This window comes from Columba livia, chromosome 13 (genome assembly GCF_036013475.1).
Source record: "Columba livia isolate bColLiv1 breed racing homer chromosome 13, bColLiv1.pat.W.v2, whole genome shotgun sequence".
Classification (NCBI taxonomy): Eukaryota; Metazoa; Chordata; class Aves; order Columbiformes; family Columbidae; genus Columba; species Columba livia.
Genome location: NC_088614.1, coordinates 15,505,820 through 15,533,170, shown reverse-complemented (window position 1 = coordinate 15,533,170; position 27,351 = coordinate 15,505,820). Strand labels below are relative to the sequence as shown.

The window sequence follows — 27,351 nt, the reverse complement described above, 5'->3', positions numbered from 1 at the left end:
TCCGGGCACATGAAGTTTTATTAAAAATGAAGAGATCCAAAGCACGAGCAAAGTATGACGATGCCCAGCATCTTACTTGCTTAGTATCATTGTCCAGAAACCAGCAGGCACCGGCAACAATGATGCCATACCTGAACCATGTATCTGTACATATGTTACGGTAAAATGTTATACCTAAATAAATATATACAACATAAAAATTAAAAAGAAAAAAAAGCAGAGGACAGAAAAAGAAAACAAGTACATTTAAGGGATATTACAGAGGGACACACAAGCCGGAAGGTGCCAGAATTGCAAACAGAAATATTCCTCGTGTTTTAACAGCAGTAAGAGAAAACATAATGGGGTCCTTCCCCTTAATGCTGCCTATCAGTTTCCATCATTCTTAACCCAGCACAGGCATTCTTCCCTATTCAGAGATTTTTTAGCATTTTTTTTTGGCTGCTTGTGCAGTGGAGCTTTGTATCTTAAAAACAAACCAACCAACCCGACAATAACGACAAATAGCCACCACCGCCAAAACCCACAAAACTATCTGAAATACTTGGTTTCCCTTCTGTCTATAAAAATCTTTAAAGAGTGCAGAAAAACATTATTAAAATAATAAAAATTCTAACAAGTTTATTAGCTGACTAATGTTAGGTTGTATAGTCACTAGAGTGTGGTGTTTTCCACTGAGCAAAGACATGTAACCATGAGCTCTTCTTGTTCACATGTCTGGCATAGTGGCAGTTTTTCACCTTTTTTGTGTTTTCCAAATGTTAGGAAGCTCTGAACACGAGGAGCCTTACATGACCAGAACTCGGGTGTCTTGGAGGATGGTTGATTCACCGCTAAATGCTGACAGGAGCTGGGGGCCAGGCAGCCATGCACCAGGGCAGACCTTGTGGTTTCTTCGGGTGTTGACACTCCAGGACACCGCAACACACCTGTTTGTGCTCACAGCGCAGACACTGAGATTTCTTCTGCAAAATTGACGGTACATTTGTGCCTCTTCCCTCCAAGGAATGAGCTGGGGGAGCCGGGAGAGAATCCTGTCTTGCAGAAATCAAAACTTAAGTGCTTACGAAGAGCATCAGCCACACTGTAAGGCTACAAATTCCAGCAGTGAGGGCTGTGAACGTTTCTGTACACTTCAAACATCACATTTTCATTAACCTGGATTTTTTAAAGTGTCTAAAAAAACCCACCAAAAACTTCTCAATGAAATTTCCACTGAATTACTGAACAGATCAGTACACAAAATATATATATGTAAGAGAAGATGTGAAGCTACACATCTTAAAATAAAATAGAGTGTTAGCTGTTGTTCAGAGTTGTTCCCAAAATAGAGCAGTATTCTGAAGTATGTATATTTCAACTTTAAGAGCCTTACAGTGGTCATAGTTTAAGGCATAGTATGATCAACATTATTATAGTAATACTCTTCTGCGACAGAATTAAATACGGACTTATTTCTAAGGTCCTTTATATCTGCACAATATTAACCTTGAAATAATAGTCTTCTTCCCAATTATAATTAACTACTTTAGACATACAATTCTCTTTAAAATTACCTTTAGACCCTCCAAAAAGGACCCTAAAACCTGTAGCCTTAGATGCAAACAACAACCCTGGCAGTGTCATGACTACGGTACGCAGTCTCGCAAAGGAGGAATATACCTAAAATGTGTATGGATGCTATAAAAGCAAGATCTCTTTCAAAACTACATTTCCTTTGAAGAAACTAATTCTGATCACAAAAGCACTTGGAGAAAATCAGTGAGCAGTATTTAATTAACGTAACTACGACTCTTTCTTATGCATTTTGCTACAAGCCCTTCCTGCTATTCATGCCCTTAAGGAGTTTGAATCTTCTGGCCCTGGAATGCACAGTATGAAATCAATTTGAAGAGGACAAAAAAAATGTATTACTTCAATTTAATTATTCCACATTACATTTCAGTAAAGCCGAAGTCCCGTTCCTTGTTCTTTTTAAGGCACTGCCCCAAAGAGAGTCCCAGTAAAAGATCCAGGGCAAAACATAGCCCATTTCAAGAAAAGAAGTCTTGGACACTCTGATGTAAACAGAACTGTTGGCTGTGAAAGCCTGTTGCCTTGGCAGCCAGAAGGGTCCAGTGGACAGCAGAGCCCAGACCCACCTCGATTTTACACATTCAGTTAATACCTTTGGGCAACTCGAAATCCTACAGCAAAAACCAGGCTTCAGAGCACTCAGGTGTTTAAAGAGCAAAAGGATTAACTTCCTTGTTAATTCCTATGTAAAAAGTTTTAGTTTGTCACTGCATCAGAGAGGAACTGAGTCAGAGCTCTTGTTGGAGCATGGGGGAGCCTGGCCAACACCCCGGCCACTGCGGCAGGGCCGAGCCGTCACACCGCGACGCTCTGGCATTCTGCACCAGGTCACCCCTGGTTAAGCAATGTCACCTTCCTCCAGGTAAATAACTTGCTTGCTGTTAATGATGCTCTAAAAACCAAAAAGGCATCAGTTTACATTTAGGGTTGTACAATCCACACAGTGCCGACTTTGAAAATGGCACTAATCTATTTCAGTTCTTAACATAAAAAAGCAAACAAAATCTCTAAAAATAAAGAAAACTTAAAAGATTTCTACGTCAGCACCTAGGTAGCAGATTTACAAGCAAAGTGAAGCAGATTTTATTTCAAATCAAATAGAAGTCTGATCCTGACAGTCACCAAGTGCTCAGTGTTTCCTACTGCAGCCAAGGGGAGCTGTGAAGCCTCAGTACCCATCAGGGCACAGCCAAAGTAGTAGGATCATAAAAGTCCCTGAAAACAGAAGGGAGGAGGGCAAAAGAAGGGTAGGGAGAAAGCAAACAGTTCTTCAACCTTCAAAACATCACTGTGAAAAGAGTGTAACATATGACAACAGAAACAAGAAATATTGCTGCATGTGGGTTTCAATGCACACTGCTTATCCTCAACACTGCTCACCTCTGATTACAAAGCTGCAGCAAATAGGACACCTGGTGTCACTCTGGGTATTCTACACAGCAGCTTTGGTTTTAGTGGATACCTCAAGGTACACATGGCCGTCAAAACATTTCTGAAGGAAGCAAAGGAAGCGAACAATTTCTGTGAAGAGGAAGCTAGAAAGGATTTTATTTCCTTTTAAGTATTTGTGATTGAAATGATTGAATTTTAATTAAATTATGATGCCTAAAAAGACAAAAATGTTATTTCTACTTTAGTACTCATGGTTGCAATGACTGCTGCCTGCCCCAGGTCTCAACAGAGTTCTCTCTAGTTTCAGTAAGACCACTTGAAAAGAAAAGAAACACCAATTCCCTGAATGCAGAGTAAATAAATGCACAGAGGAAATACCAGAGGATGCAGATGCTTCCAAACTGCCCTCTCCTAGCCCCTGACATTGCATACTGGCCTACTTCTGCCCCACTGGAGTTTCAGGAATAACAAGGAAGACAAAAACTTGTCCCATTTAGTCTTGTGCTGTACTCCCCAGGGGATTAAAGCGCACTGGTTTGAAGAGCCAAAGTCGAGAGCACAGGCACACCACCTATCATCGAAGTGCACTGTCATATAAACAACGAAGTTACAAAATTTACAGGGCCAAACCAAAAATTTTTATTAGCAAACAAGTAAAGATTCATCATCACTGGTACTGATTTCAGAGAGGGGAGTAGAGGACTCTAACATTGGCACTTCCACGGAATGGCAACAAGCTGCATGAACACCCAAAGGCTCCTCCCGGTATGAGTTAGGGCAACATCGGTTTTGTCCATCCACTTGGATATGAACATTCACAGGGCTGTCTGGACAAGCAGACTCCCATTTTTTTAAGGGTAACCTACACGGCTCTTCACTCAGCGGATGACTTCTACTTAAACTACTGCCCTCTGGGACAGTTCTCCTGGGTGCTGACCCTCCATGGATTGTTTCTGTAGCACTTTCAGACAAAGGATCTCTGAAAGTCTTTCCTGAATCCACATTACTGGACTGCTTGGGCTCACTGCCAGAGGTCTCAGCACCTAAAGATTTATCAGTGTGTCCAGCCTCAGGCTCTGCATGTGCAGCTGTGCAAGTATTCGGTAAGACATTTGAAGGTGACAGCTCTGTGATTTCAGTCTCTGGCTGCAAGCTGCTACACCCAGGTTCTTGTAGGCCCCTGGCTTGGCCATGGGAACCTGCCTCTAAACTAGGTCCTTCAGGAGAAGGCGGAGGACTCCGAGTAGTCCCATCAGCATGGTTGATGATTCCATCACCCAGTGTAGTCTGTGAAGTGCGAGCGGGCGTCAGGAGCGGGATCTGTCCTCTCACCCGAGGTCTGTGGAAGAGTCTGTTCCAGAGCCTGCCCAAGCGCCGCCGAGACGAGCTCCGTCTTGATGAATGTCGCCTCATCTGCCTCCTCATGGCTGTTCGAATGTTCTGCAGCACAGAAGCCTGTAATACAGATGTAACAAACTATGATTTCTCGCATACTCAAAAGGCTTCTCCTAAACCCTGTTCTTTCCACCAATATCGCCACCTTATCAGAATTCTCAGACTCGATCCCTCACTTCCTTGTCAAACACGTGTTTTCTAATTAACTATTTTAAAATACCAAAGACAGCTCTGCCTGTACCAAAAGACTCTCTCCTAAAATGTTTCCTTTATGAGTTTAAGCTCTGCTTGTCTACCCAGGAAGATGCTCCAACTCACACAATCAGATCACTACTAAAGAACCAGAGTGCAGACCACTGAGTCCTCTATCATCAGCAATAGCAAAAGCTGATGACAGCAGAGAAGAAAGGCCAAGGCAAACTACTTCTCCACTTGAGTAACAAACTACAAGAGCTTTATAACACTGGGAACTGTTATCACAGTTGGGTACTTTTGACAGGGCACAGGAGATTGTTGAGAACTCAACAGTGAAACAGAAGTATGACTTAACGGCTTCCCAGTGTAATGTATTTGTAAATGAAAAATGATCCCAGAATTTCCCAAAAATACTACTAAAGACCTTACTTATCGCTTCAGGTACATTTACAGCTTCAGCTTGAAAAGCCTTTTTTCTATTGACTTTCTGACCTTTGTCTCTGTTCATTTTATCTTGATGTACAGCAAAACAGTATGTGCTTATCTCACTGCGGTTTTCTAGCAAACACATTTAATGTGTTCAAAACTACCCAAAGCACCAAGATGGATAACGGTGGTTCTTCAGCTCCAAGTAAAACATACACATTTTTATATTACTTCTGTACCATTAGCACAGCTGCTCAAAGAATACAGTTCCAGACTTATTCTATCTAATTTATAGTAGTTTGGCTGCTGATAGGCTCATCAGCACTCGTGTCTCCGTACTTGTGATGCATTGTACACAGGGAAGTCTTCAACCGGGGGGATAAGTCCTTGTGCAATCAGCTGCCCGTAGGACGGTGGAGCTTCCCGCCGCACAAACTCTGCCTCCAGCCGCGTCATCTGGGTCTCAAACGCTCTGGAAACAGAATCAGAGGGACAACATGGAAGTTTGTCCTGCCTCCCTCACATTAATGTATAAAAGCAACACAGACAACCTCCCACTAGCAGCAAAAATGCAAACTTTCAACTAGGCTCCCTGAAAATCTTACCAGGATGCTAAAATTGACAAAAGGAATAAGAGTAGAGGGTACAAGCACCAGTGATTCAAAGCAGCAAACTCTCTGGTGCAGTCCCAAGTTGGACTCTGTGGCAACTGAAGGTTTTTCAAGTTTGTTCAGCAAGGGCCCAAAGGTTATTTTTGGAAAAGACAACACTGAGAACTGAAAACAACCACACAACAGGGGCAGCTTGTAGCTGCAGAGCGCGTTGGCTGGCCTGCCAGAACCAAGGCACCGAGGCTCCCAACACAGCACAGCAGCTGGTTTTCAGCTCCTTTGATTGATTTGATAAGGAGAGAATGTAAAGCACGCTGTGCTGAAAACACAAACGGTGTCAGCAGCATGGCATGGAGCTGGTGCATGTGACAAGAGACAGGATCTGAAAGTCCCTTACAACTCTCTCCCAAAGGGCAGAACCAGGCTGGCACAAACACCCAAAACACGGAAAAACACACGCTATCCATACAGCAAGGCATATGGGACCCGGGGAAAGAGTCACAGCTCACACCAATGAGAACTCCTGCCTCACCACCACAGGACATCGCCTTTAGTAGAATTGAGAACTAGAGTATTTGAGGAGGGGGGGGGGAGAGATATGCTGTTCAAATTCAGCAAAGCCTTCACCGTACAGTTGCACATTCAGTTTTAGGCAGTGCCAGGGCTTTGTTGCAGGAGGAGGAGGAGGGAGAGGAAACTGCTCAAAACAGTTTTGATTCAAGTTAGATACAGGTTCTGTCAGGCTGCACAATAAATGTGTATTTCTCACAGATCACGGAAGACATGACATGCCCCTCACTGCTTCCAAAAATTGCACCTACTCTTCTCTAAGCCTAATGCTGTCATTGCTACTTAATTGTCATTAATTCCTTGGATTGATTTCACAGTATTTTGCAAATTCCCTGGTTAACAAATCGACTATTTTTTCTCTAAACAAAAAGGAAAAAAACTTCACAGCTACAAAAGCATTTCAAAAGCAAGATGCTCACCTGTATTCCCTGGTCCTCAGAGAATATAATTTAAATGCACAGCCCAGCGCTATCACCAGCAGCAAGCCGCACACAAGACTCCCGATCAGAGCAGCTGTGATGACCTTCCTGGGAACGATCACCAGGCAGTTGTGTTCATCGCTTCCATCCTGGCAGTCTTCTTGGCCATCACAGCGCCAAGTCTCAAAGATGCACAGATTTGTACCACAATGGAAGTTTCCTGGCTGGCAAGTGAAGCAGTTTTTTTCATCCGAGCCATCTGGGCAGTTCTTTTGGTTATTACAGCGGTCAAGTATTGAGTAACAAAGCCCACTGTTTCCTTCACATGGGTATTCGTTCTTCTGGCAAGCAGGACAGTTCTCCTCGTCCTTGCCATTTGGACAGTGCCACCAGCCATCACAATGCTGCTTATCTGTGAAACACTCCTCATCGCTTCCACAAGGGTGTTCCCAAGGAAGGCAATAGCCTTTCACCTGGTAGGTTGCATTAAACCCATGGCCAGTGCTCTTGGAGCGTGCATGATATGAGACAGTGAGCTGGCCCTTTGATGACTCCACGCTCACCGAATGCCTATTGTTGTGGTATGAAAATGTTTGCATTAATTTATCACCTCTCTCTCCGATGCCATCATACACCTTTACATAGTCATTGTAGCCTAACTGCAAATCAAGCTGCAACAGAACATGTCGATTATCTTGGGTGTCCACGTACCATGTGCAACGAAGGTCTGATCTGCTGTGATCAGCACGGAACAAGTCTGGGGAAGCAAAAGATCCATAAAAATTACCCAGCCTTTTGCCACAGGAAAGATCAGGGCAATTATCTTCATCCGAACCATCACTGCAGTCCTTAACGGAATTACATCTCAGCTCGTTCATCAAGCACTTGGTGGAGCGGGCTGCGCTGCACTGGAACATTCCTGAGGGACAGATACTGGATGGAGGCTCTGTTGGAGGGACAGTGCAGTTTCTCTCGTCTGAGTTATCACCACACTCATCCATGTAATTACACTTCCAAGTACTGGGAATACACTTGCCATTTGCACAACGGAATTCATCTGACTGGCATACAGCCTGACCTATCTTTCCTGTGAAAGAGGGTAAGGAGAAAAAAGTCAGTATGAAAACTTTTGGAACCACCTGATGTTAATTTTTAACATCTACTACCCTGTATGTCACAAGTCACTTGATCAGGCCAGTGCACCTCACGAATACTGTTAAAAAGCCAAGTGGAAATAATATCAGTGGTTAACATCCTAACAGCTCATCAAGACAGGCCCAAGACTCCTGTCCACACAAAATCCTACTGTCTTCAAGTTTTGCCATGGAGAGTACAAATGAAACCAACAAAGCTGCGAGATTTTACCTCTAATATAAGAAAGGCGAAATCCCTGAGCCTGTCCTGAGCTTGATGCATCTGAGTGAAAAAATATCCAAACGTGCTCCCTTGCAGAGATGAAAGATGGAGGTATGGAAGATCCACACACTTTGTACTCCTCCCTCTTGGAAGACGGGCCAATCATCAACCAGTCCACTGCACACTTATGAGAGTCTTCCAAATCAAAGTTCTTAAAACTGTTAGGAACAAAAGAAACCACAAGTTAAAAAGAGGAGACGTACCTGAAACAAAGCCAAAGAGAGAAAAAACCAGACTGCGACGGCTGGCTTTCTGCACCAAGCAGTGCTGACATAAAGAGATCACATTCAAAGATAATGAAACACCTACAGCATCTTGAGCACATATAAACAGAGCACTCAAATTCCCTCAGTTTGGAAAAGCACCCATCTTATAGGTACAAACAGCATGCCAAGTAGCTCCAAAAGCTGAAAGGATGATTCCTCTTTTACTCAAACAAAACTGGTTCCTAAAATACAGACAGGAGTAAAAGCAAAATTCCAGAATACATAATACAGAAGGTAGATTAATTTCAGCAGTTTTTTCCAACCTTAAAAGCTATGAAACTATAGGGTGAGAGGGACACTACTGTATTGGAAAAAGAACAATAGGGAGCAGTACAAAGAACCCTAAAGGGATAAATATAAGAGACAAAAACCAAGTCTTCAAGCTATGGAGAGGCAGGAAGAGACCAAGAACAGAATAGGACTGCAAGGAATGGAAATGGAACCTAAAGTCTAACACTATTACTTTTTAATTCAAAGACTAAAATATTCCCTTTCTGGGAATGCAAATAAGCTTATAACATTTTCCAGACAAACCTCCATCCTGCCGCTGCCCCAAGCCCAGTGATTATTTGACAGCAGCTTACCAAGAGCAAAGAGGTGCTCCAGTTGTTTGCAGAACACTGAAGACAATCAGATAATACTCCCTGAGCTGTAGCTCAGGAATCATACAGCATATTCGGTGTCTGATGAAACAGATTACATTTGCACTCGGTGATCTGCCACGACAGTAGCATTGCACCGAGAAGCACACTCGTTGGGAAAGGGCACACTGTTCAGAACGCTTAGAAATTAATTTTGGTCCTCTTTCATATAACTCAGCTACACAAAATTAACTTGTAGAAGTTTGTGCATACTCCTTGGAAATACCTAGACAGAAGTTTCAGAAAGACTGAAAAGGTGCTATGAAATACAGACCTCCTTCCACAAAGGGCTTTCCACAAACATAAAGGATGAATTGTTTGGAAAAGATAAACGGAAAGATAATTTTCTGATACCACTGTGTATTTACAAAACGCTGTCAATTCCTGCCAGATCTCATCTTTTGGAGGTGAAAGGGAAAGAACGGCAAGTACATAAACTAGCTTATTCATTTAAGCAGGAGACCCAGCCAACACGCGCCTTTAGGTTCTGCCAAACCTATCAGCGATTAATGACTCTAAAAAAAAATTATCAGCAAGAGAATGAGTAGATATCACTGAAAGTGTTAAATTAAAATGGAAATTAAGAGATGTCCAGCAGCATACGTGCAGGCAAGGACAATCTGCCCGGAAATACATCCTTCCTCTCTTCTAACTCTCCTCCCACCATGCTCTATGTGTCTTCCCAGCTGGGAAGAAATATTCCCACAGCACGTATTTCTTTGCTAGAAGCAATCTTATCAAGCTTCTGAAATGAGCATATTTTGCAAGGAAGTTGTAGATGACTGTGCAGTCAGAATGAAAGGACTGAAGTATTCAGTCATGCAAAGGTAAACTAAAGCGTTTCTGTCCCAGGTGTTCTGCAAGAAACATTTTAATGACCAAGAAAGTGTATGAACAGGCACTACAGCATGAAAAGGAATTACACAAAGCACCAGAGAAACTACAGGCACCCACATCAAGTCTGTTGCAAGAGATGTGAGGCAGCATTACTGAAATACCACATTGGTTTTTCTCTCTGTAACTCATTTTGGGACCAGACATCAACAAGGTTTTCTATCGTCTACTTGGAGGATTGCCCGTAGGGTTTTCTTGTCATAAAGACTTTTTGGATAGGTATTAGAAATACCAATCTGCCCAACAACAACTTTTAAGAAAAGGAAAAAGTCACTAAATCAAGAAATAGAAATTCAGAACTAGGCAGGGGTGGAATTACTAGAAAACTGCTTTTGCAACACAAGATCATTTACTAAACATTTTCATCTCTTGCTTCTATAGTTATTTTGGATGTACCAGGAGCAACGTAAAGAGCTACAGAATTTATTCTCCCATCCTGCTCATCTCCCATCACTCCCACCAGGTCCCACAGCCACTCAATTTCCCCCTACTACTGTCCATCGGGTAGATAACTCACCCATAGTGAGTTACACCACACAGACTGCACGCACCCAGGGGAGAATTTGCCTATATAACAAGCTGTCTGCACCTCACATTAAAATGCATTTCTTTCTGAAAAAAAAAATTAAAAAATTTAAAAAATGTAACCCTTTTAAGATTTGCACAAAGCAGGAATACAGAGAAGTCAGCTACACACATGCCCTGTTACAAACTCCTCTGCAGAACAGACTGGCAAGGAAGTATCATCTTCAGCGGCCCCCCTGAAAACACGATGCCTCTCAGGGACGCACCAGCTACTGAAACAAATGCCTTGGTATTCAAAAGAGTCCCCCTAGGAGTTTCAAACATCACTGAATAAACACCATTTCTCTGAAATACAGATGTTCTAGTTCTGATGCAAAGTTTTACATATAATAGATACCATAGCAGTTATAAAATTTCTTCTTCTTAGGGCAAAAGCTAAGCCAAAGCAATTATGTTCTACCTCATGCAAACTAATCAACAGACATATTTTGAGCAAATTTTGCTTTGATTAAGGCATTGTCGCTCCACTCCAGCATCCTTTTAAAGTTATATTGTCTCCAATCAAAGCAAATTTTGTCCCATTTCAACTGATGGTGATTTTTACTCCAGACCAAAAGCAGGGTATATTTGAATGAGTCATCAAACAACCTCACCACAAAAACACACTCCTTTGTAAAAAAATTCAAAACAACATGCATACATATGTGTGCATGTATGAATATGTACAATTGGTTTTCACTTTATAATCCATTCGAAACAAGGTTTTGTGTAAGACGTTTCTGCCATATTCATCTGACATTAAATAGCCCAGTGATTTATTTTACCTAAGAGTCCTGAATAGTGTGTTCAACCTCTGCTACTTCACTTCGTTCATCATCTGTAATTAGATCTAGCGCTGCTGTTGTTACAGTCTTCTGAAGAATAATTCAATCCTGCTACCCACAAAATAGAGCATGGGGACACCTACTTATTCTATTGAACCTTTTCCAACTGGAAGCAAATTTTTCTGTCAAAAGAATGAGCCCAATGGTTGAATGATTGAGGGCATGCACTGGAAATAAGGGACAAAGTCTCGTGCTCCTACTGCTTGTAGGGCTGTAAAAACATCTTACAGTCTTGGAAAAGTACTGAATTAAAAGTCTGTAGTTACAGTTCTTGAGGGAGGTCTCAGGCCCTTTATATCCAAAACGCACGTTATTTTCTGTGATTAAAAGAAGAAACAGAATCAAGTCGTACAGAGAGTACGAATGGATAATATCACCCATATCTCAGGCAGCACCAGTCAATACCGTGGTATTTTTAAACATCTTGGGGAGGGCAGCAGAGGGTTTGGGAGGAAAGCAAAAGAAGGGTCGGTTCAGCTGCCAACCCTGTCCAGCAGTGCACGTCTGAAGGAGCAGGATGTGGACTCAGAGGTCCATCCGACCGCGCACAGCGCACTGAACCCCAGCCCTTGCACCCCTCAACCGCAGCCTTCTCCATCACACCACGGCTGCTCCATGTGATGCTGACAACCCCTCCACCCACCAGCTTCTCTTGCTGCGGCACCTCAGCGCTCTGTGATGAAGAGAAGCAGAACCGGCTTTCCTCCAGGCTCCTCTTCCTCTCCATGACCAGAGCTCACAGTCCGAGCCGGGAGGGCAGGGAGAAGAGCAGCACTGGGGCACGGCGCTGCAGGACTCAAACACCGGTATTTCAAGCGCTTAGGACTGCAATATTAAAGTACAGAACACACCGCTAACACATACAGCACCCTTTGAAATGCTTTGCCCCTTGGGCTGTTCTCACTGTACCTGTGATCTCCAGCACAACACAGGAATAGATGAGGAGACTCATGTGAAAGACCTAAATTACTGGACCAATTTAGCAGGTTTTGTTTTTTCTGAAAAATGCTGTTTGAAAGCACTAAGTCCAGTTAACTTGTTTCTGGAATGCCTCTTTGGCAGCTAATTCCTTTAGAAAAATATAAGAATAGTGTATTAAACACTGGGAGCATTCAAAGCCTGAGGATCGGAACAACTTGATGCGAACTGACAAACACAACACTAAATCTCACAGAAGTCTGCAGAAACAGGTAAAACCATCTGATTTTTCTTTCAACAGTATGATACTGAAACAAGGTTACCTCCAACACTGAGCAGGACTCCAGGAGCTTACAGAACATTACAGGATCAGCCACGTATCAGATCTTGCCTGTAAAATTACTCAAGTGAAGCAACAATAGCCTACATTGATATTTTCCTATTAACTGTCAAGTATTTTTTATGTTGCTGGAAAGAACTTCATTAAACCAGCTTATCATAAATATTCATTTACACTCTGAAAAGACGAAAAAAATGTGCTGCCTGCAAAACTAATGGTTAGCAGAGCTAAGCTTTTCGCCATCTGCACTGAAAGAAGGAGAAGCAGCTAGGGAAAAAATGTAGTACTTCCATAAATAATGTAGGGAATTCCCTACAACCCTCTTTGTAATTTAAGCACGAACAACTACAGAGTAAAGCAAAAAAAAAAAAGGCATTCTTAACAACGAGAATAGGACAAACATGGGATGATCGTGAAAACGAGCAAAAAAAGGGTAAACTCTTTGAGGCCAAGCAGATGTAAAACCTGACTGGAGGTAATTAGTAAATATTTTTAAAATTATGTCTAATTTGGCCCTTTAAACTCATTAAAGAAATTGGAGAATAAATATTATGTGTAGATCAGTAGAGCACGGTCCCAAAATAAAACAGACCAGCCAATTAAGCAAAAAAAGTTACTTCTATTTGCCAACCTCTCACAGCAAGCGCAGACCGGGAACAACTGATGACTTAATTGGCTCATTAAAAACTTCTGCTTAACCACTGAAGCACAAGGGCCTGGAAGTGAGGAAAGCTCTATTCTGTTCCCAGCTCCCAAGCACCAGCTAACTGTGCAACCTTAGGCAAGGGACACAGGGGCCGTGTTTTCAAAAGCTGAGCATGAATGAAATAAGTGGCTATTATGAGTTTTTTCCAATTAACGCCAAGTTCTGAAACACTGTGAGTCGGTAAAAATAGAGTAGGAAGCAGTCCCTTTAATTCTTCATACAATTACAGACCAGCAATCCTTTATGTGAACAGGCCTTGGTTTTAATCAGAAATTGAAACTCAGATGGTATCTGAAAATTTCTTTTTTCAAAGCAATGAGGCAAGTGCCTGAAGTGGAAGCCAAAGAAGGGGATCCCCCCTCGCCTCAATTAGTAAGAAACAGCTTGAGGAGATCACTAAATAGATCACTTTTCAATACCCTCGTCTTGAATTCTGAACATGGAGAACATTTTGCTCTCAGTCCCATAAACTCGCATCATAAACCACAATTCATCTATACTCTGCCCACACCAGGTTAATTACAACCATCAGATAAAAGCAACTGCTAACCAAAAATTATTTTGATCTTTTTCCTCAGATATGAGGAAACATACATATACAAATCCTTTTAAGGATGGTACAAAGGCAGCTACTGCAAATGACATCTTCATCTGATCCTACGGGATTTTTATGTAGTCCTCTGTGAAAACAGGCACAAAAATAGAGAAAACGGGAGGAAAAATCAAGTGGTTTCCAAAGCAATAACTAACATACTAATTACCTGAATCTAAAGTGACACAACATAGTCCTGGAAAACAGGAGCTACACACTTGTGCCCAGGTCTTAGCAGCACCATTCCGCCAGACACACAAACATGGAAGTTTTGAAACACAATTATAACAGAGAGGTGTAAGCACAAGGAACACGGATTTCCTGTTCTTGTGAAGTCTCCACCAAGGATTTCTAGAAAGTAAACTATAAAGGTAAGCAATAAGCACAGAAATGTGAGGATACAAAGAAAACAAATACACACACACGAAAGGTATATTAAGACCAAGCTTCTGAAGGACATGCCCACAGTAGCCAGCATCTTACATCCGCATGTAGATCTGGGCACTGTTCTATCGAAAGCTGCTGAACAATACGTTAATAAAAAATGACCACTGACTGCAACTGTTTCAGAAATCAAAACTACTATAAATGGCAATTTTATCCCTTAATGACTCCTGTTGCATCTCCAATGTGATACTTATATAACACTGCTGTCTTACTCTCAATGAGAATTCAAGATCAAAGAAAATGCATTCAGTGTGACATAACACAGAGGAGGTGGGGGTTTTAAAACCTTTCAAAATCCAGACGCTATCACAAAACCTGTGATTCATTTTCCTAGGAAAATTTAAAAAGCTACTCTTTTATGGCCTTATCAGCACACTGTTAGGACAAGAAGCATACCCAAGGGGAAAAAATGTTTGTATTTGAACCCTCTTTCCCTGTTTGCCCGTATCGTGCCAGCCTCGGCAACTCAGCTGCTTCTTTTGCATCCTTGGCCTTACAAGGGCTACAACCTTTTAAAGAAATCCTCCAATGCTGTAACATTTTTCATTCCATACATCATACTGAGTCATTCCAAGTATATTTATAGTCAGAAATGTAACACCACAATATTACTCCCAGGATGTAAACACACGGCTCCTAGTATTTGTATGTGCATAGCAGGGCAGGATATGGCAGTGACAGAAAACAAACCTATTAAGAAGAAAACTTTCAAATCATATTGCTATGCACACATCTAAACTGTATACACACATTAGTACCAGTTTCCTCATCTTACTTTCCTTTATTTCTTCAGCCTGTGTTACACTCGTACTTGCAGAAGAGAAGCCCAGTTCTAACTGGGAGCTCTGAGGCGTTTTCCCAGCATAAACTGCAGGACTATTGTCCCAAGTCTCATTTGTATGCTCCTGCAGAGTTTCCAACAATCTCTGCTTTGAAACAAATTCCCCAAGTCCAATACAATTTAATGGGGTTTAAAAGAGTGTTTCTATTTATGGATCTCAAATGCTGGCAGGTATCTACTTCCTTATTTCTGATGAGTCGTTCCTATTTTAAACTACGGATGGTGGAGCCTTCCTATTATTCCATCTGTGGCAGATTTGTTTTTAATTGCTGAGCATCTGCAGTTGAAGAGGTTTGCGGTCCTTTTAAGCAGCTGAGCAAAGAATGAGCAGATGGTGTCAAATACAACAGTACTAAAAACCAAACAAAAACCCCTTTCCTAGGTTGGTTTGTTTGTTTGTTTTAATAAGAAATTCTTAGTTTGGGAAGGATACTACAATTAGCCCAGAGAAATTATGGACATTTGCAATATGCTGATATCATAGCCTAACATTCTTAACAAATCATTTGTAATACATTCCAGTCTTTTCTGAATAGTATTTTTATAGAATGAGCAGAAATTGTGCCACAAATGCTAACCATTATGTAATTCTGTTGGAAATAAATGTTAAGCAGAGAAGCACGTGTCTTTTGGTTAACAAGCAACAATAAGCAATGATTAAATTCAACTGTCAATTAAACATTGCACCATCTCAAGACATTACAGAAAAAGCCAGTTTTGCTCTCAGAATTTTATGTATTCCACTGAGGCTATTCCAGATTTTATAGCCTTCACCTATTCCTATTTTTAAGCAACTAAGAGAAGATGGACTATTTAATGTGAGTGAATATACCACTGTTTTCTACCTCCTCATCTATCAGAGGTGGATGAAACTCACACAGGTATTGTGAAAGTAAATACATAATAGACTACAAGTGACTTGCATATATGATAATGGATGTCAGAAGTAGTCTACAGAAATAAGACACAGCAGAACACTTCTAAAATAAGAGAGGTGCCCAACCTGCAATCATGTTCCACTGTAATCAACTTCAGCTTCCTTCCACCACTCAGTAGCTCTAATAAATGGCCTCACTCTGATCTATCAGATACAAACTCACATTTTGTTTCACTTAAGCAAAGCAATCCTTTATCTCCACACAATACCAATCCATACCTTATCGTTATCATGTCTCCACGATCTCCTTGAATGTCCCAGCTGCAGTTTACAGCTGGAGGGTAGTTCAATGGCCAAGAAGGACTATAGATGACTCCCCGTCTCTCTGTGTGCTGTTCCAGTTTTCCACTGCAAGGAGCTGTTGATACGGGGGGGAAAATATATTGTTAATGCTTTGCCTCATCAACAATTCACATTATCTACAAGAGCTTTCATCAGTTTCTGGGGACTGCAGACAAGAGAGTCAACAGTTTTACCCTCTTACTGCTTTCTTCCCTGCTCTGTTTTTTAATTAAAACACCCACTCTAAGTGTAGGTAAGTATAACCTGCATTTCAATGCAGGATCAATCAATAACCTTGTATGAATCTACCAAACCCTACAATCAATACTACTGCATGCATCTGCCAAGAGGATGCAACACAGAAATCCTTTGTACAAGCTTCCCAAAGCCTGGGTACCTCACCCAGCAACTGGGTACAGTCCCTAGAAGCTCATTTTGTTGTAACATGTTTCCCAGAGATGTTGTTTATTCTCCTAACCATATAATAGACACAAAGAGTTTATAATGGTTAAAAAAAAAATCCCCTATAAAAAAGAAAAAAGTTAAATAGATTCCGATGCCAAATGTTTTCATTGAACATTACTAAGTACTCTAAATTCCTTCCCAAAGATAGGAGAAAATTTCCAGAGAGGGAAAGGAGCAAACAGGGCTAAATAAAGCTCAGTATTTTCAAAGCACTTTCAGATCTTCCTATGGAAAACAGCAAGCCAATTAAGGTTACATCAAATACTGATAATTTATAATTAAGTAATTCAAAAATAAAAGTTAAATGTTCCAAGGACAAGGGGAAAAGCTGTTCTGATGGGAAAATGTACTCTCAGCAGACTACAAGAGAGAAAATTCTGTGTAATGCAATAGCTATTCTGAACGTTCTCCAAAAGTATTTTAAAACTATTTTTAAAACAAATTACCATCTAGAGCATGACTTGTGGATTGCAGGTGAATATTCCAATTTTTGACAGCAGCTTACCTTCTCATAGCTTAAAAAGGTGGCAAGGAAAAAAAGCTTGCCAATACCTCGCATTCCCCCATACACATAGGCATCCAAATATACTTGTGTTATAAATCACAGATTTACAGTATAGCTTGGAGTTCGGCCACATAAATCTATAATTTCCAGTTCACAGCGGGATCAGACGGGGCTGCACTGGGGGGCCGGGGTGAAGAAGCGCCGGCTGGCAGAGCTGCCTGTCCCCACCCCAAACCTGTGCCTGGCACCATTCCGCTTGTTCCCAGGAAGCGCTTCTTAACCGAGCGCCACAGCAGTATAAAAAGCATGAGGCGAGTAACTTACCTGAAGCAAAACATATAAAAAGCTGCTATTTTCACTCTCCAAGCAGGGCATTCCATTGAAATATATGCATATAATTCCTACTAGTTTCAAAGGCCACAAAAGCGTACAGGCTACATAAATACACGAAAACACCTATTTTCCAAACAAATATTTTGCAGTAAAGCAGTTACAAAAAAAACACAACACCATTTTTGTTATCACATTTCTAAAACCAGACAGGCTCCACACTAGATGCTGGCAAAATACCGACACACAGATGCAATTCCAAGCAATATACAAGCAACTATAAGATCCGAAGCACTTTTCAACTCTAGTTCTCAGTTTGTTTAGGTCTCTAAATGTGCTCGTCCACACACGTGTCACTGCATCAGCACATCACAGCAGCATAAGAGGACCTAGAGCTAGCAACCACATAAAAGAAGCTGGAAAGACTGCATTTCATAACTGCCCGATGACAAAAACTTCTCAATGGGAAGGAAACAGAATGCACAAAGCAGAAAGAGTAAAACCACCAGACAGCACTATAGAGAGGCTTCCAGCAACAGCTCTGCAAATATTTCTGTTCCCCTTGCACCAAACGCTGTTCTGGATTAATATCCCTTATTCGCAGTATACGCAATAGAACAGAAAACAGAATTGTAATTATACAAAGTGCATTTTAGTTTCCATTGACATGCTGGTGACTCTTCCACTCGTACATTCATCAGTGCAGCTAAGCAGAGCTCTTATTCTCCCAAATACTCGTTCCTCAGTTTTAGGAAGTATTTACAAAGATCCTGAGCACTAGTTATTTGAAATAACTCAGCTCTCCTGAAGCAACACCACCAGCATTTTCATTCCTCTTCAAATAATGTACATTTTCCTAATTCGCAAGCAGGGGATCAGATGCAACATGACAGTTCAGGTTCTCAGTGAGAAATGCTTTTTCATATTAACACTGCACATCTGCTACGAACGTGAGACACAGAAGAACTGAGAAAAAGATTTTCCATTTTAACAGAAGAATTGTAGCTGTGAAAATCTAAGGACACCAGCAGGGTAAGGGCTGCACTACCGCTCCGTGCCATTTTGGGCAGTTCATCTGGCAATGGCCAGTGTTACTCAATACCTGCCCACAGCTTTATCCCTCTGACACACAACAAGCCTTTCAGACTTGCCCAACTCGAAAAGAACAGGAGCCTTTGTAAGAGCAAGATTTGAATGGACCACTAATCTGAACTCATATTGTCAAAATGCAATTACACTATTTTAAGGATAAATCCACAGTCCCCTAAATGTGTTGGGGTGAACGAGGGACACACACCCATCCACCCCCCAAAACTGTTATTGTGTTTACCCAAACCCTACTTGATTGCCTTATGTTTCTGATGCCTTTCGTTTCCCAGCAATGCTCATTACTACAGCATTTGCAATATATCAACAGATCTCCTTCCTAACCAGTCGTCTGCCCCTTCACTCCTCGTGCACTCTCCACTCAGTGCCAGACAAGGTGAAGTACCTGGTCACTGCTTTCAGCAGCTTTTCTTTCACCTATATAAATTCTGAAAGGAAAACCTGCACTAGACAAAGCCTTCAGTGCTGGCAACAAAACAACGCAACCACACCAGGGCACAATTTCATACTGTTGGGGTTTCGGTGTCAGTAAAGGGGCCCCACTTCCCCACTCAGCTCCTGGCCATGAAACGTGTGGAATCCGCACAGGGATCAGCATTGTCGGCATGACAGTGTGATTACTTAAGGAAAACAAACAAAAGCCTTTTCAAATTCAAAACACCGAAAGGAAAGGGAAGTCTCTAAATAGAAAGGTACAGTCTTGGCTTCTGAAGGGCTTATCATCCGCCACACCACACAATAGCAAGGACAACATTTTTTCAACAATTGTTCTATAACTCTCTTTCTGCAGCATTTCTGCAGAAACCCAGAAGTGAACACTCAATTTACTAAAAGCTCCCAACGGCTTATGTTTTTCATATTTAGGATTACTGAAAAAACATAAGAAAACGCCAATCCCTGGATTGGGAAACCAATCCACAAAAAAAATCTTGCTGAGATGGTGCTTTAAAAAAAAAAAGGATAGATTCTGAAGACAAACAATAATGAATCTTTTATAGATCAAGAAACAAAACCCAAAAAAACAACTTTAAACGTATTCCAGAAGAGGTTTGAGTTCAGAGAGTTTCTGTCAAACAGGCATAAATCTTAATAAGGCTCTTTCTGTAATAATCAAATGGATTTCTTCTACTGTAAACAGCAGTAGATTCCCCCTGCCAGTTAAATATGCCACAAATACTTGCAAGAAAGTTTCCAAAACTTTACAAGAATAACATTACTCCTGGTTTTGCAAAAGTGACTATAACAAAACAGACATCGAGCTCCACCAAAGGACAGCGCTGGGGGCACTAAGCTGTGCAGGAATAAATTTTCAGACAAACCCAGCAGAAAACAAATCCTGTAGTGTCACACTCTCCTGTGATGCCCCAGGGTCTGCCCCAGTCCCAGGGGATACATCCCAACCATCTGCTCCAGGATAAAGGATGGTTTGCACTTGCCACAAGGAACCTTCTCTCAAAACCGAACAGTTGGCAATATCCCCTTCTTCAAGTGGCTGTCTTGGGGTCAGCAGGAAACTCTCCCCAAGTTCTCCAAATGCTCCCTCAAGGAGGGGGCTCACACATCGCTTAATGCAGGTCCCTTAAGTATGGGGAGAGAAAAGGATTTTAGGCTCCTCTTCATTCTATCAGTCTTCAGCAGGCTGCTTCTGCTCCCATATCCGAGCATGTTCAGGACAGCAAGCATTCCTCCCAACTTTATCAGGCCTCCAAAGGAATGTCTCCTGTGAGATGACTTCTAGCAGGGTCACCTGCCCTGCGACCGCACCACCCTAACCTGTTACCCTCCGCCACACAGCTAAAAGAAGCTACACGTGGATCACGTTATTGCAATGACCTTTTATGACCATTTTTCTCCCCCACTCCAGTTACACTGTCAGGAGATAAAGTAACTCAAAACTAGTATCAAGACAAGAAAACACAAAGGCTACTCTGAGGTTTTCAGCATACTTGAAAGAATAAAAGCCAAATATTACAACTTGCTGCTTCTAGCGAAAGAACAGCATTAGAAAACAACAGAGCCAACTGGATGAAGCATTATATATTTCAGGCCAAGACAGTATCACCAGTCTAGGCCAGCCACTGTATAATTACTCAATTTACACTTTGTAAACTCATACCAACGGATGGCAAACTCCACCAAAAGCCAAAGAACCATCCAGGCAGAACAGACTAGGACACAGATGAGATTTTGGAGTTTTTCCAATGAAAGAATTAAAACACTATGCTGCAAACAGCACATCCTACATGGTTCATCCACAATTTCCCTCAGCTAAATTGAAGGAAGTTACCTCATCATAAAAATACTACCTTTTCCTGATTTAAACCTTCTCTCAACCCTTCACGTCAACTTCAATGCTCACATTAACCAACCCACTGCCTTAGAATTATCTTCATGTTTTCCTCTTTCTTTTCCTCCTGTGTCCCTTACTTGGTTCTTCTGTTTTACGTTAAGCTGCAACCCCTTTGGGCATACAGTATACCTACCAACATGACAGTGGATTGACAGGTGCAAGAGGGCCCTTATCACTGTGAGGATGCTGATTGCAATGTTCCTGTAACATCAGTAAGTCACAGTACCGCTATAGAGAAGGAAATTACAGTAAGTGCTGTGATTCTAGTTGAATTTCCACTTTGACATTCATGAGACATTTTTAACATTCTTGTTTTAGCTCCCCTGGGAAGAGGCCACTGTCCCTGGCCTGATATTCCCAGGCACATTTCCCAAACATAGAGTTTTCTCCTGAACGTATCAGCACATACTAGGACCTTAGCCTCAGGCTTGCGATTTTTTCCTAGCACAGTGACACTGATGGAATCTACAACCCCAGAAAGAGCGAGAAGCCCCGAACTCCCTAAAATGACATTGTTACTCTGTCTCAAACAAAGGTCCTACTGTTTTGTTAAAAGATCTCTTTGCATAGGGTAGAAACAGTAACAACTCAAAAGAACAGTAAATACAAGTAAGAAAAGAACATCTTACCTAATGAGGTAACAGCACTTTCTGTTTTACCGGTCAGGAAGAGGTTCACTGTGTAAAGACAGAAAAACACTGTTCAGAGCGGTTCCAGCGGCACAGGGCGGCAGTCAGTCAGTAGTTAACCATCTCCAGGTGTCGCGGGGCTGCTAATACAAACGCATTGCGATCCTCCAGCAAGAACTCTGCTTATCTACACAGGCAAGTCATGTAATCAACTGTCTGCCTTCACTGCAGCCATAAAAAAGGTCAATACACAAGGTTAGTTTGGCATCTGTCAAATAACTACCGAGAGAAACAATGGCCAATCTATTCTAAATTGTCTTCTGCGGGACTCTTTTTAATTGGGGAAAACAAAAGAACAGTTACACTGAAACAATCATCGTCATAGCCAGTCATCTTACCTGCTTAAATGCTGGAAAATACTCATGAGATTATCTTTATCTACATTTATTCTGAATAAAGCAAAGTTTGTTCCTCTTGGGTAAATGTCACCTTGAAAATAAACCGCTAAATATAACATGATTACCTTGACTAACCAAGGGCAACAAAGCTTTCAAAAAGGTCCACTGGTAAAATCAAAACAGGATAAGGCGGTGCTGGCAACACACAAGTGACTGACGGATTAGTTTCCAAATACGCTTCACTTTCTCAGAAGTCTTCTCTCACAGTATTCATCACTAGAGTTAGCTGGTAAGAGTAATTATTGCCCAAAAAAATAAGTTCTCCCGTGTAATTGTTGCTCCACAGATCAGCACTAACATATAGTTCCATATTAGTTTCCCCATATATTGTTTAAGGCGCTTCTCTAATGATTACAGTGTATTTTGCTAACTGCTGCATTTTAGCAGTGTTCTATAATCTACAAGACCACCAATTAATAAATTGATAAATGTTGAATTAGAAAGGGTTAAAAAGTTAACAAAACTTGATTTACAACATCCTGGCCCAAGCACTGGATTTGGCTTTATTTTGAGTATGTTAAGTCCAACATCTTTTTGTAGTCGACTGGTTGGCAAGCATTTAGTAAAAAACATCATCAAAAAATGAACAATAGGAGAAGAGAGGAAGAGAAACTGTCTCTGTTCCCAACGGTCACTTGGGAAGCTGCTGACAATTACGACTATTTATGTCTCAGAGTACCACATACAAGCACAGCCCCCCTTTGTCTTAGACACCACCCAAACACATCACAAACCAATGACCCCTGCCCTGACCATCTCCTGGTATAATTTAAACTAGCACAAGAGGAAAAAACTACCTAGGACTAAAGGGGTGGAAACACTAAAGCTAAAAATGACCTCTTAGCTTGCCAGCTCTACCCCAGTCACAATTTTCTGTCAGTGGTGGGTCTGAACTATCGAATCACAGCAGCCCTGCCCTGACGGATGTCTGGACACCCACACTTTGGACCTTCTCCTTCCCAAAGCCAGAGCTCCAAGAGCTAAATGCAGGGAGCGATGCCGGTGGGTGCAGAGACCGCTACAGACGTCAGGCTGAGCCCAGGCCTTGCAAACCACAGAAAAGGACCACGACCGCTCCTGGTGTCACCCATCGCAGAGGACTCCAGGGGCACTGACCGCTTGCTCCTTCTACGCGGGTCGAGCTTTCAGTAACACACACGGGAAGGAGGGCAACTAAATGGCAGCGCATGTATGCCGTGGCTTGAGAAGAAACAGGCCTGAGCTGCAGGTTTGCGTTAATAAGCATTAACACAATGTTCAAAGGACCTTAACAGCGCTGATTTTATTACATAATTAATGTAGAGTAACATTTGTTATATGATAATAACAAGGTGCCATGTAATTACTTCCTTTGTTTCACAGCACAGCTTGCGCCATAGGTCAGCAACGCTGCCGTCCCGCACCAGGAAACCGCTCGGCTCCGGTAACTCTTGCTCTGTGACAAACCTTGGATCACAGCAGTAACGGCAACACAACGGTTTTCACACAGCATTAAAGTACCGCTATTCCTGTAACCACAGTAATACGGTCATAAAGACCAAGAAGAAATTAACCAGTGATTAAGTCACAAATTTAATTTCATGAAAATTAAAATATTTTTGTTTGCTCCAAAGAAAGTACATAAATATACACCACAAAACTATTATCACCACAACTGAAAAGACTGTTTGAAGATGCACTGTATGGAAACAACTGGGTCTGTACATTCCACAACCTTTCATCGTGTTTCCTAAATAGATCTTCCCAATGGCCATAAAAGAACAGGAGCTCCCAAGCAGAGGTTCCCTCCCATGGCTGATGAGGGGCCCCATGCCCTTTAAATGGAAATAAGCAGCATGAAGACAAGGGGCGTGACAGAGTGGAATTAGCCCACCCAGAGCCACTTCATTTTCTTCTGAGGGCTGCCAAACAAACAGCCCTAGTTTGCCACCAGAAGGACAGAGTTACCAGCAGCTTTGCAGGCCAGGCCTGGCAGATACCTAGGAAAGACAACCCTCAAAAACGTCCTTTTACCTCTGCAAATGCAAAACACCTATTGTCCACTGTTGCAAGTTCTTTGCTCTCATTTTCAAACTCTTTCACACTAAGTCAGTAGTCGAGAACAGTTTAAAACAGTATAAGTTTCACATCAGGTACTTTCCCCAGCAACTGCATAAGCTTATGGTTTCTGTTTTCCTCACTCTCGGTCTCACTCAAGATGGTCAAATCAAACCACAAGAGCACAGCACATCAGCATTTCCTGAAGCACTCAGCTCTCAAAAGTGTCAGAGGCCCAAAAGAAGGTACAGCCATTCCCCGCTGGTTTTCTTGACTCTTGTCAAAATAAAAACAGGTGAGAGACATGGGGTACACTAGAAAGTCTTCTAGATATAATTTTCCTTAACGGTTGGGCAGAGTCATGGGAAAGCCAGAAAAAACAGAAGTGGTTCAGTTGGCTTGAACTCCATGTAGGAAACTTACTGTGCCTTTATTTGGATTGCTAAATAATTCTCAGGGTGAGGTTTTCAGCTGGGAAAGCGGTTATTTGGATCAAAAGGGAACTTTACATCTTGGCACCTCCAAACCAAGCGACAGCTACCAGGCTTTTCCCACAGCAAGAAAGAGACAGCAGCTTTGCTGGTTCGATTATTTCCTATTCGATAACTTTGTGTCCTCCAGAATTTCTCAAGAATGAGAAACAAAGTGGCCTCATGAAAGAACAATTGCAACAAACCCAGTTTCAGTCTCTGGAGCTGCAGTTTACAGACAAGGTCACATACAGCAATGGTCAGTGGCAGCGCACTGATACAGACACCAAACACCACGCACAGCCTACGGGAAAACAAAAAGTAAAAGCAAAGAATGGCAAAAAGCATGAACCAAAAATAAGGATGAAAGGAAAGGACAGACAAGCAGGAAGTAAAACACAAAACAGTTAAAGCAGCAGCACTGTATTCTTATAGGTTCTTATACCTTACAAGCTTCTCACCCCTCATGTTTCTCAACTTCTGCTACTGTCAGTTGTGCAAGGAATAGGAATAAAACTTTCCAGCTGAAGAGCCAGACCATGAAATTCTAGCAGTCACACAAAGCAGAAATCTACTAAACTTTCAACCTGGCATTACCCACAGCTAAACGCAAGAAGTGTTCTCACATAATAAAATATAATGTAAACTGCAGAGTTTATCTTAGTCATTTCAATAATAACTGTGCTATTTCTGTCAAATACCAAAAGCTTTAACAAAGGTCTGACCAGGCCACAGAAATAATCCCAAGAAATTCAGAGATACAGCAGAAACTTGTATCTTTCTCTAACTTTAAATAAACCGCGCTGCAGACATTATCCTTATGCTGTGCACATCTCTCATATCCCCTCAAGTCTCTGCAAAAAAAGTTGTACTAGACAGAACGGATGTTCAAACGGTTTTGTTGCTTAGATAGCTTTTTACGTTGCATTTCCGTTAATTAAAATAGATACATTTAAAGTAACCGGAGCAGCTTTTAAACTTCCTACATTCTTCCAGGCAAGCACTGATGTTAAAAAGAAACTTCTACAAAAAACAGAATGAGCAGTCTGGCCGCAGATACCCATTTCTGATCATTTATGTAAAGAACGCTGTAATTTGGGATGATTAAAAATGAGCTCTAACCCACTTGATTAGCAAATAGCTGTGGTTCTAGCACATGCTGGTTCGAGGAGCTGTAACAGTTTACCAAATAAGCACCGGGAGCGCTGGGAGCAGCCCCAGCAGCGCTCAGCTGTGTGCAGTGCCTCTGACAACGCTGCTCCACCACAATCTCTTGGCAGCACGCAGAACGGAGCAGTCAGCTTTAATAACTCCTAATTTCTACGTGCCCCTGTTAAATACGCGGGGCCTTTCACTCGCTCATTCTAGTCACAGGCGTCAACGCTTCTCCCTAACAAAAAACATCTTTCCTGACAGGCTGGAAACCAGTAATACACTTCATCGCGTTGCCATAACTTAACACCTGCTGCGAAGCAGAGCGGAGAGCAATTGCTTCAAGCAGACGGGAGGGAGGAGAGCAGAATATGGCAGAGAAACGGGGGGGAACCGTTTTTCCACCCTGCCACTCAAGAGAAGCGACGGGAGGCGAGCAGCGCGCCCAGCGCAGGGCAGGCGCGGCGGCACCGCGGGCGGTTTCGTAACGGCGCCGGGAGCCGCTGCCGCACCGCACGAGTCGCAACTCCGGAGAACGCACCGAGGCTGTCTCAACTTTTTTTCTTTCGCCCAGCCCCCCCAACAGACGCTATGCGGGGTCACCGCAGCGGTTTCAAAGCCAAGGGCACAACGCTGGTTTCCGTAGGAGCGGGCACAACTCCGCTCGGCCTCCCCGCCGCCGGGGAGCGACCGGGCTCGGCCACCCGGGCGGGCGCCCTGGGGGACGCCCGCCCCGTTCGGAAGCGGAGGGGTGGGAGTGGGATCCGCCGAGCCGGTTCGGTGTGTCGCCGTCCCGTCCCGCTCCCTTCCCCCGCAGCCCCGCCGCGGTAACTTCCCGTAGCGGAGGAGGGGGCCCGGCAGCCCCGCCGCAGGTGCCCGCACCCCCACCCGCCGTGCCCGGACATGCCCCAGCGCGCAGGGAGCGGCCGGGCCGGCACTCACCCAGGCAGATGGCGGTGAGCGGCACCAGCGCGCCCTGCCGGAGCTCCGCGGCCGCTGCCTTCTCCATGGCGGGTCGCCGCCGCCTGCCCTTCAGCGCGGGGGGAACCACGGCAGCTCCGGGGAAGCTCCGCGCCCGCCTCGCCTCTACGCGGAGCCGCGGGAGCCGGCGGCTCGGCCAGCCCGCGGTGCCCCCGCAGGCCGGGGGGCCGGGAGTGGCGCGGCCGCCTGGCGCCGCAGCCCCATGGCCGCTCCGCGCTGCCCGCTCCGGGGCAGGTGGAAGAGGACAGACCGCAGCGCCGCCGCCGCTCCGCCGCCGCCGCCCCACGTGACAGGCCCGCCGTGCAGCTGCGGCGGCCGGGCCGGAGGGCGAGGGGAGCGCCGCCCCGCTCCGCGCCCCGCCGCGCACACCTGAGGGGCCGCCGCCAGCCGGCGGGCGGAGCGCGGCCCGGGGCGGAAGGGAAGGCGAGGGCCGAGCCCACCCGCGCAGCGCCAGGGCGCCGGGCCGCCTGGCTTCCTGTCAGGCACGGGGCGACCCGCGGCCGCCTCGCCCCGGCCCCCTCCGCCGCGGGAGCCACGGCCATGGCGCGCCCTGGCACCGGGGCGGGGCGGGGGCGGCAGTGCAGCAGCGCCGGGC

General features: G+C 43.4%; 1 protein-coding gene across 4 annotated transcripts; it reads right to left on the bottom strand.

Moving 5' to 3' along the window:
- Positions 1-27,351, bottom strand: LRP3 (LDL receptor related protein 3). 4 transcript variants are annotated; one of them, XM_065028385.1, is made up of 7 exons: positions 26,718-27,349; positions 21,659-21,706; positions 16,210-16,348; positions 7,949-8,157; positions 6,584-7,670; positions 5,323-5,455; positions 1-4,422 (listed from the first exon to the last, which is right to left on the bottom strand). In XM_065028385.1, the coding sequence occupies exons 1-7, from the start codon at positions 26,782-26,784 to the stop codon at positions 3,610-3,612; spliced, it is 2,496 nt and encodes an 831-aa protein (XP_064884457.1). In that variant the 5' UTR covers positions 26,785-27,349; the 3' UTR covers positions 1-3,609. The 4 variants fall into 4 exon arrangements, with proteins under 4 accessions (XP_064884457.1, XP_064884460.1, XP_064884459.1 ...); XM_065028388.1 differs by lacking the exon at positions 26,718-27,349 and adding an exon at positions 26,317-26,637; XM_065028387.1 differs by lacking the exon at positions 26,718-27,349 and adding an exon at positions 22,057-22,196.

What these genes read in the sequence shown, in the direction of transcription:
- LRP3 (XM_065028385.1), bottom strand. Translation starts at nt 26,784, where the DNA reads ATGGAGAAGGCAGCGGCCGCGGAGCTCCGGCAGGGCGCGCTGGTGCCG. An exon ending in AAGTGCTGTTACCTCATTAG is followed by an intron (nt 16,349 to 21,658) that starts GTAAGATGTTCT and finishes CCGTATCAACAG; the next exon opens with CTCCTTGCAGTGGAAAACTG. An exon ending in CTGTGTACAATGCATCACAA is followed by an intron (nt 4,423 to 5,322) that starts GTACGGAGACAC and finishes TCTGTATTACAG; the next exon opens with GCTTCTGTGCTGCAGAACAT.